General features: G+C 30.7%; 1 protein-coding gene across 1 annotated transcript; it reads right to left on the minus strand.

Annotated features, from left to right (window-relative positions):
* Nucleotides 1–110: 110 nt before the first annotated feature.
* Nucleotides 111–1,488, minus strand: LOC147473079 (delta(12)-fatty-acid desaturase FAD2-like). Its single transcript, XM_086587848.1, is given in 2 exon segments — nucleotides 111–1,390; nucleotides 1,393–1,488. Coding segments are annotated over 2 exon segments (1,143 nt in total). The 5' UTR covers nucleotides 1,460–1,488; the 3' UTR covers nucleotides 111–314.
* Between the last annotated feature and the right edge of the window lie 9,596 nt (nucleotides 1,489–11,084).

Genomic DNA, 11,084 nt, shown 5'->3' on the forward strand with positions numbered 1-11,084 from the left:
ACTCTTTGTTTTATCAGTGGAACAATCTAACTCGACATGCTTGAAACCGGACTCAGTATCCTTTTAAGTTTTATCAACTCTGCATGGTGCTAAAAAAAACAAGAAAAAAATGTTCTAAGATTCCTTCCATATTATAGGCATTGCTTGGAATACGGTGGAAGACGAACATAGTAGCACATTATACGAACTACATGCCATGGTTAAAGTAAGAGTTCATGGCGCATAAAAGTATAAAACTAACACAGGTTACACAGCCCGGAGAAATGAAGTGAAGATTCACTTATCTACACTCGCTCAAGCTAGCTACAACTTTGTTAGATCTTATTACCATACCAGAAAACCCCTTTGTTATGGGAACCCTCGTCTGGCTCCACATAAACACACTCCTTTGCTTCTCTCCACATTGCCTTGTAAAAAGGTGTCCCATCAAATTGGTAGTACTCCTTCAGCACAGGCTTGACCGCTTTAGTTGCCTCCATCGCATGGTAATGTGGCATAGTTGAGAACAAGTGATGTGCCACATGTGTATCAGTAATGTTATGAAAAACCTTGTTCAGTACTCCATAGTCCCTATCGCAAGTTGCCAATGCTCCCCTCAGCCAATCCCACTCTGATGAATCATAATGTGGCAAGGAAGGATGAGTGTGCTGCAAGTATGTGATCAAAACAAGGAAGGCATTGACGATTAATAATGGAACTCCATAAACACAGATCAGCCAGCTGATTCCTTTTGCAGCGGCAAGCCTAAACAGCCCATATGTGACCGCAAAAATACCAGCATCTGATATTAAAATTTGAAGTCTCTCACGGTCATTGTATATTGGGCCATAAGGATCAAAATGGCAGGCGAAGCGGTCATAATAACGACCAGAAACATTGAATGCCAAGTACAAAGGCCAGCCAAAAAGGAGAGTGACAGCAAGTGTTAATACCCGCCCTGGTGGATTGTTGAAGTACTTGGAAAACCATGACACCTTGGATTTAGGCTTTGGGACGAAGACCTCATCACGCTCAAGTGAGCCGGTATTTGAATGGTGACGACGATGACTGTACTTCCAAGAGAAGTAAGGAACAAGAAGGAAAGAGTGGAGGACAAGTCCAACTGTGTCATCAAGCCATTGGTAGTCGCTGAAGGCATGGTGTCCACACTCGTGCGCTATGACCCAGACGCCAGTGAGGACACAACCCTGCATAGCCCAATAAATAGGCCAAGCAATGGAGGAGAGGGGTTGTGGTAGGAGAGAAAAGTAAGTAGTAGCAATGTGATAAAGTAGAGAAACAATGATAAAGTCGTAGACAACATAGGAGAAAGAACGAATGACGGAGCGTTGAAAGCAGTGTGGGGGGATGACTTTCTTGAGCTCGCCAAGAGTGAATGGGGTTTTGCGTATGGGACTCGCTGAATGCCTTCCTTTTCATCCTTCTTGGTGGAAACAGACATGCGCCCCCCAGCGCCCATTGTTGCCAACTGTGTATCAGATTCAAAGGACCTATAAAGCAAGAATGTCTCAGTTCGCAAAATGAAACCTTTAAGACTAGTACTAACAGTCTACAATCTTGACTATCTAACTGTCTACATAAAACATCTCTGCCCATATGCTTATTAAAATAGCTTAAAAAAGTAGAGTAAATTTTACAGGGAGACTGGACCAATTCAGACGGGATAACAAGGTATGAAAATTTTAGCTCTAATCACAACCTCAATATTTGGCCCTCTCAGACAAGAAATGTACATAAACTAATAAATTGTCTTTACAACTTCTGTTCTCAAGATCAAATTGTACCATATCCTTTTTCTCTACAGTATTTTACTGACTACTGGTAGTGATACCATGTCCAAAGACCAGCTTCTGGTGGTCCTAGACTAACTTTCAAGAAACCACAAGAGCCACTTTGGGCAACACAATTGGTTCACCACTTGAGGATAATCCAAGAATAGGTTTAGGTGGATCTCTACTTTAAAAATTGAAATGGTGGTAAAACCAAACATGACTAATGGTCCACAAAACAACCTGGATCTGGCCCTGGTCACATGTCTACCTATTCATTTAAAAGCATCAAGTCCCTGTGATTCACAATATGATAAAGCCATGACTGTTGAATAAAAAGCTGAATGAACTAAACAAAACAGGGAACCTAATTGAATGAATGGAAGAAGATATATATCCTATATATCCTAAACATCTTATTTGAGAAATGTTTAATTCAGTTTTTGTTTGTTTATGGAGCAGCTGCCATTCTTCCAAGACTAATTATTATAAATTAAATGGCAATTGAGATTTAATGCTAGATGACATCATATCCCAAAATAAGATTTTCATAAAAATCCACAGCATATTTCTCCACAGCATATTTCTAACCAGAAGAAATAGTTTACAGATTGTCACGTCATTTTTATAATAAAATACAGCTTGTTTGAGAAAGCTTTTCCGAAAGATTCGGCCTGTAAATGAAATACATTTTGAAAAAGATCTGCTTAGGTTCAAAAGAGAGCCTCAAATCATAGATGCTCAACAAAATACATTAACTCTAGATCCAATCTCAATAAATTCACGCATGATTTTCTGAAAAACATGAATGCACGAAAAAAATTCACACACGTGGGTGTATATATATATATATATATAAAGAAAACATACTAAAAGAGAAGAGATTGCCTCCCTAGTCTCCTTCACTCTTTTGCTCTCTCTCTTTTCTCTGCCTTTTTTTTTTTTTATCTTCTTCTCTCGCTTTAGAGCATTCCCATGAAGCCGTATTTAAAGCTTTTACTGGCACAGTCCCACTACATAGGGTGGGCCCCACACGACTGCAACTTGTTAAAATCTGCTCTCTTGCACGTGTTTGAATCTGATTCGAAGATTAGCAAAATGGCAGATCCTAAACACGTCGTCATTTGCATTGAAACTCTTGGTTGCAAAATATCTGGGATTCCTATCACGTGAATAGTTCCGTCTGTTTGTGTAAAAACGACGGGAGTGTTGGTTGTTGAGGAAAGACCGAAACTCGAACCAAGTGGCCAGGTTATGACTTAATCACTTCTACTACTAGTCCTCTTTGCCTCGATTCTCGGGTTGTTCACCCGATGCAATATATTTCCAACTCAGCTCTTAACCAATTTGTGCACTTAAATAAATAGAATATCAAAAGTTGGGCTTGGGATTATAAGGTGGGTTTATGTGGCTGCGGTTTTGTTAAAGTTGGGATATACAGTGCGGTTTATCCAAAATCGCTTTGATGTCAACTATTTGATATTTTTTTGGTTTGGTATTTGGTTTGGTTCAAATATTTAGTGTTTTCTTAGTTTCTCTTCTAAAAATGTAGAAATACTTTCTTTTCATTTTAAAACACAAAATTGGAGAAATAATTTGGTGATTTTTCAGATGTTCAAATTTGATAAAATGGAGATTTTTTGATGAAAATTTGGGTTCCAATTTTGGTGTTGTATATCAAATTTTCATGCGGTTTAAAAACCACGCAAGGTGTGGAGAACAGATGGTGCATGGTGGTGGGGGGAATAAATTGTTGAAGTGGTCCGGTTTTTGTACATAACCTATTTTTTAACAAATTTTTTTTTTGTCGGTCCTTTTCTTATAAATTATGATGTAGATTGAAATCCAACCTTTTACAATGGATACCGAAAACTTAATATTTTGTGGTTGAGTTTTTTAACTTAAGATTTTTAAGATGAAGGCTTGGGCTCAAAAATAGGAACCAAAGGGAAGAATGTTTCATGAGGTAGTTAGACCAACATGTATATTTTGAATTGTGCACAAACCTCAATATTAAAGTTTGTTTGGAGCTTTTAGAGTTAGTGCTTACTACTAGTCCTTTTTTATTTTGTTTTATTTTGTTTTATTTGTTTTATTTGTTTTATTTGCATTGAAAAATAAAATGATGATAATGTTTTTATTTTTTATTTTTTTATTATTTTTTATTATTTTTAGTTTTTTTGTAGTATATACTCTTCGAATAAAAGACAATGTTGTTGTTGTTATAGTTATTTTTTTATTTTTTTTATTTATAGTATACACTAATCAAATAAAAGAAAATATTTTTTTTGTTGTATACTATTTGAATAAAAGAAAATGTTGGTTTTATTTGTTTGTTTCAAATATTGGAAATTTTATTTATAATGATTACAAATTTTAGAAAATAATTAGCATAAAACACCAAATTTCCAATAATTTGCCGCGGATCTTCAAGTCCTTTCAATGTTGATGCAAATCTATCCAAACCAAATACAAACTCGTTAAAATTTGGTCATTAGGTTGTAGTCCATAACTATCTGGAAAAATCACTTAAGGAAAAACAGATTGTTTTCTAAGAAACCAACAATGAGTTTGAAACTAAAGTGGAATGAAACAATGCGGTTTTTAACTCTAACAAAGCCTTTTTAACAAATTATTTTTTATGGAAAGTGAAAAAGCACATAAAATAAGACATGTGCTTTTGTCTGAACACTCTTACGTGGTATGTACGTGAAAACTTAATTTTTTCAAGATGGGTTTTTAACTTAAGATTTCCTAGATGAAGATCGTGACTTTGTAATAATGAGGTATAACATATGGAAGAATGTTTCACAAGGTAGTTAGACCAACATGTATATTTTGAATTGATGGCATAAACTTCAATAGTGGAAGTTGTTTGGAGCTTTTAGAGTAGTAGTGCCTATTTGTATTTGAAGCAGAATAAGTTGATTAGCTTTGCTTTTTGTGATTTTTGATTTGTCTTATTTTTATAGGGTTTTATTTTTATTATTTTTTTTTTTTTTTGTAGTGGATAATCTACTGAAAAAAAAAGAAAATGATGATGTTTTTTTTTTTTTGTTTTTTTTTTTATATATTTTTAGTTTTTTTAAAAGAAAATATTGTTGTTGTTGTTGTTGTTGTTATTTTTTTTTTTTTTTATTTATAGTATATACTCTTCAAATAAAAGAAAATTTTTTTTGTAGTATATTCTCTTCAAATAAAAGAAAATGTTGGTTTTGTTGTTGTTTTTAGGTGGAAATTTTATTTATAATGATAACAAGTTTTACAAATAATTAGGACAAAGCGTCAAATAAATTTTGGACGACGCAAGTCCTTTCGAAGGCGCAAATCCTATCCTCCTAAATACAAACTCGTTAGAACTAAAGCTATCTTTTAGGTTGTAGTCCATAACTATCTGCAATCACTTAAGGAGCTTAACAGAATTGTTGTGCCAAGAAACCAACAATGTCTAAAACCGAAGCGGAATGAAACAATCTTTGGTTAACTCTAAAAGCCTCATCGTGTTATCACACAATAGGAAAAAGAAAGCACATAAAATGAGACATGTGCTTTTGTCTGAACACTCTTACGTGGTATGTGCGTGAAAACTTAGGTTTTTCAAGATGGGTTTTTAACTTCAGATTTCTTTGATGAAGATCGTGGCTTTGTAATGAGGTAGAACATATGCAAGAATTTTTCACAAGGTAGTTAGACCAACACGTATATTTTGAATTGATGGCGCAAACTTCAATAGTGGAAGTTGTTTGGAGCTTTTAGAGTAGTGCACGCGACTGTATTTGAGCAGAATAAGTTCAGTTAGCTTTGCTTTTGTGAATTCTTTATTTGTTTTATTTTTATATGGTTTTTTTTATATACTCTTGAATTTTTTTTTTTTTAAAATTTGGATAGTATATACTCTTCAAATAAAAGAAAAATATTTTTATATATTTTTTTACTTTTTTGTAGTATATATTCTTGAATAAAATAAAATGTTGTTGTTGTTGTTATTAATTTTTATTTTTTTTTTTTTATTTATATACTACTCTTCAAATAAAAGAAAATGTTTTTATATTTTTGTTGTAGTAAATTCTCTTGAATAAAAGAAAATGTTGGTTTTGTTGTTGTTTTTAAGTGGAAATTTTATTTATAATGATAACAAGTTTTACAAATAATTAGGACAAGCATCTGATAAAAATTTGGGATGCAAGTCTTTTACGAGAAGTCGCAAATCCTATCCTCCTAAATACAAACTCGTTAGAACAAATTTATCTCATTAGGTAGTAGTCCATAACTATCTGCAATCACTTAAGGAGCTTAATAGATGGTTGTGCCAAGAAACCAAAAATGTCGGCCCGAGCGGAATGAAACAATCTTTGGTTAGCTCTAGAAACCTCCTCGTGTTTCCACAATAGGAAAAAGCTATTGCATAAAATGAGACATGTGCTGGTTCTCCCACCTCAAAGACTCCATTGAAAACTTAGGTTTTGGAGATGTTTTAAGTTTCTTTGACACAAGATCATGCCTCCAATGAAACCAACCATAGACCAATACATTTTTGGACCGAAGTGTTGATATTATATTTTCATTCGGATCAATGAAAAATTCACGGGAGCCTCCTTTTCACTGAATTCTTTATTTGTTTTATTTTTATATGGTTTTATTTAGTATATACTCTTGAATAAAAGAATACATTTAAAATATACGACTTCAAATCAATATATATATATTATAAATATATATAAAAATGTATAAATTATATATATATATGATTTAGTTTTTTGTATGAATGTTCTTGAATAAAATGTTGTTGTTATTGTTGTTGTTATTATATTAAGTTTTTAAGAACAAATCATAATTGAATACTAGTGTGAGAATTGTAGAAAATTTTCATCATAAAAGGAAACAAGAATTTGTTGTTTAAGTGGAAATTTTATTCATAAAAGAAAATTTTACAAATAATTAAAAAACTAAGTAAATTTTTTTGGGGTTTAGTACCACCCATTTTATGAAAGGATGCTTTCTCGAAAAAATGTCAAAGATGAAGAAAGAAAATACATGTGAAGCATGAGAAAAAAATTTAGCTAACACTTAAGGGCTTAAAAAAGTGTTGTCAAGCACAATATGTAACATGTCAAAAGAAAGAATGAAAATAATCTTTGGTTAATCAATGAAAACAAGCAAATATCACACAATAGGAAAAAGATAGCACATAAAATGAGACATGTGCTTTTGTTAACACTTTTACTTGGTATATGCGTGAAAAGTTAATTTTTTCTTGACGAGTTTTTTAACTTTAGATTTCCTAGATGAAGATCGGGGTTTTGTAATGAGGTAGAACATATGGAAGAATATTTCACAAGGTAGTTAGACCAACACGTATATTTTGAATTAATGGTATAAACTTGATAATGAAAGTTGTTTGGAGCTTTTTAGAGTAGCACGCCTTGTTGTATTTTTGAATAATAAGTTCGGGTTAGCTTTGCTTTTGTGAGTTTTGATTTGTTTTATTTTTTGAGGGTTTTATTTTTTTTTTTTTTTTTTTTTTTGTAGTGGAAAATCTAAAAAAAATAAAATAAAATGATTTTTTTTTTTTTTTTTTATTTTTTATGTATATACTCTTGAATAAAAGAAAATATTTGTTGTTGTTATTATTTTTTTTTTTTTTTTTTTATTTATAGTATATACTCTTAAAATAAAAGAAAAATTTTTTTTTGTTGTATATTCTCTTGAATAAAAGAAATGTTGGTTTTGTTGTTGTTTTTAAGTTGAAATTTTATTTATAATGATAACAAGTTTTACAAATAATTAGGACAAACGTGCAACAAGCAGTGACGCAAGTCCTTTATGAATTGCAAATCTTATCCTCCGTAATACAAACTCGTTAGAACCAACTGTCATTAGGTTGTAGTCCATAACTATATGCAATCACTTAAGGAGCTTAACAGATTGTTGTGCCAAGAAACCAAAACTATCGAAACTGAACGGAATGAAACAATGTTGGTTAACTCTGAAAGCCTCTTCGTGCTATCACACAATAGGAAAGAGAAAGACATAAATTGAGACATGTGTTTTTTTTCTGAACACTCTTACGTGGTATGTCCGTGAAAACTTAAGTTTTTCAAGATGGGATATTTAACTTGATTTCCTAGATGAAGATCATTGACTTTGTAATGAGATAGAACATATGGAAGAATGTTTGACAAAAGTAGTTAGACCAACATGTATATTTTGAATTGATGGCGCAAACTTCAAAAGTGGAAGTTGTTTGGAGCTTTTTAGAGTAGTGCACTTGCTTGATCAGTATTTGAAGCGAGAATAAGTTCGATTAGCTTTGCTTTTGTGAGTTTTTATTTGTCTTATTTTTATAGGGTTTTATTTTTATTATTTTTTTTTTGTAGTGGATAGTCTACAAAAAAAAAAGAAAATGATGATGTTTTGTTTTTGTTAAAAAAAAGAATATGATGATGTTGTTGTTGTTGTTGTTTTTTTTTTTTTTTTTTTTTTTTTTGTTTTGTTTTGTAGTATATTTGAATAAAAGAAAATGTTGTTGTTGTTGTTGTTGTTATTTTATTTTATTTTTATTTATAGTATATATCTTCTTGAAAAAAAATGTTTTTTTGTTGTATATTCTCTTTGAATAAAAGAAAATTTTGGTTTTGTTGTTGTTTTTAGTGGAAATTTTATTTATAATGATTTCAAATTTTATAAATAATTAGGAAAACGCGGCGACAAAGCTGCGGACGCAAGTCCTTTATGAAGCGCAAATCCTATCCTCCACGAATACAAACTCATTAGAACCAATTTGTCATTAGGTTGTAGTCCATAACTATCTGCAATCACTTAAGGAGCTTAACAGATTGTTGTGCCAAGAAACCAACAGTGTCGAAACTAAACGGAATGAAACAATGTTGGTTAACTCTACAAGCCTCCTCGTGTTATAACACAATAGGAAAGAAAGCTCATAAAATAAGACATGTGCTTTTTTTGTGTGAACACTCTTCTTACTTGAGGTATGTCGCGTGAAAACTTAATTTTTTCAAGATGGGTTTTTTAACTTCAGATTTCCTAGATGAAGATCGTGACTTTGTAATGAGGTAGAACATATGGAAGAATGTTTCACAAGGTAGTTATACCAACATGTATATTTTGAATTAATGGCGCAAACTTCAATAATGAAAGTTGTTTGGAGCTTTTAGAGTAGTGCACGCGACTGTATTTGAGCATAATAAGTTCAGTTAGCTATGCTTTTGTGAGTTTTTGATTTGTCTTATTTTTATAGGGTTTCATTTTTATTTTTGTTTTTTTGTTTTTGTAGATTATCTACGAAAAAAAGTAAATGATGATGTTTTGTTTTTTTTTTTTAAAAAAAAAAAAATTTTATTTATTTATTTATATACTCTTCGAATAAAAGAAAATATTGTTGTTGTTGTTGTTATTTTTTTATTTTTTTTATTTATAGTATATACTCTTCAAATAAAAGAAAATGTTTTTTTTTGTAGTATATTCTCTTCGAAGAAAAGAAAATGTTGGTTTTGTTGTTGTTTTTAAGTTGAAATTTTATTTATAATGATAACAAGTTTTACAAATAATTAGGACAAACGTGCAACAAGCAGTGACGCAAGTCCTTTATGAATTGCAAATCTTATCCTCCGTAATACAAACTCGTTAGAACCAACTGTCATTAGGTTGTAGTCCATAACTATATGCAATCACTTAAGGAGCTTAACAGATTGTTGTGCCAAGAAACCAAAACTATCGAAACTGAACGAAATGAAACAATGCTGGTTAACTCTGAAAGCCTCTTCGTGCTATCACACAATAGGAAAGAGAAAGACATAAATTGAGACATGTGTTTTTTTCTGAACACTCTTACGTGGTATGTCCGTGAAAACTTAAGTTTTTCAAGATAGGTTATTTAACTTCAGATTTCCTAGATGAAGATCGTGACTTTGTAATGAGATAGAACATATGGAAGAATGTTTCACAAAGTAGTTAGACGAACATGTATATTTTGAATTGATGGTATAAAAACTTAAAAGTGGAAGTTGTTTGGAGGTTTTAAGTAGTAGTGCACGCTTGATTTAAGCGAGAATAAGAGGTTAAGCTTTGCTTTTTGTGAGTTTTTATTTGTCTTTTTTTGGGTTTAATTTTTATTATTTTTTTTTATTTTTATATGGTTTTATTATTATTGTTTTTTTTTTTTTTTTTTTTGTAGTGATAATCTGAAAAAAAAATAAAATTTTGTTGTTGTTGTTGTTTTTGTTTTTTTTTTTTTTTTTTTTTTTTTTTTTTTTTTTTTAGTATATATACTCTTGAATAAAAGAAAATGTTGTTGTTGTTGTTGTTTTTTTTTTTTTTTTTTTTTTTTTTATTTATAGTATATAATCTTCAAATAAAAGAAAATTTTTTTTTGTTGTATATTCTCTTGAATAAAAAAAAAATGTTGGTTTTGTTGTTGTTTTTAGTGGAAATTTTATTTATTATGATTACAAATTTTACAAATAATTAGGACAAACGCGTCAACAAGTTGTGTATAAATCCTTTATGAGTGCAAAATCTATCATCCGAATAATACAAACTTCGTTTAGAACCATTTGTCATTAGGTTGTAGTCCATAAATATCTGCAATCACTTAAGGAGCTTAACAGATTGTTTTGCCAAGAAACCAACAATGTCGAACCGAAAGCGGAATGAAACAATCTTTGGTTAACTCTACAAGCCTCCTCGTGTTATCACACAATAGAAAAGAAAGCACATAAAATAAGACATGTGCTTTTGTGCGAACACTCTTACTTGGTATGTGTGTGAAAACTTAATTTTTCAAGATGGGTTTTTAACTTCAGATTTCCTAGATGAAGATCGTGACTTTTAATGAGGTAGAACGAATGGAAGAATGTTTCACAAGGTAGTTAGACCAACATGTATATTTTGAATTGATGTATGCATAAACTTCAATAGTGGAAGTTGTTTGGAGATTTTTAGAGTAGTGCACGCCGATTGTATTTGAGCATAATAAGTTCGGGTTAGGTTTATGCTTTTGTGAGTTTTATTTGTCTTATTTTTTATAGGGTTTTAATTTTTATTTTTTTTTTGTTTTTGTAGTGGATAATCTACAAAAAAAAAAAAAAAATGATGTTGTTTTTTTTTTTTTTTTTTTTTTTTTTTATTTATATACTCTTAAAAAAAAAAAAAGAAAATATTGTTGTTGTTGTTGTTATTTTTTATTTTTTTTTATTTATAGTATATACTCTTCAAATAAAAGAAAATGTTTTTTTTTGTAGTATATTCTCTTGAATAAAAGAAAAAATGTTGGTTTCTTGTTGTTTTTAAGATGAA

Source organism: Coptis chinensis, unplaced genomic scaffold (genome assembly GCF_015680905.1).
Source record: "Coptis chinensis isolate HL-2020 unplaced genomic scaffold, ASM1568090v1 utg4890_pilon_pilon, whole genome shotgun sequence".
Classification (NCBI taxonomy): Eukaryota; Viridiplantae; Streptophyta; class Magnoliopsida; order Ranunculales; family Ranunculaceae; genus Coptis; species Coptis chinensis.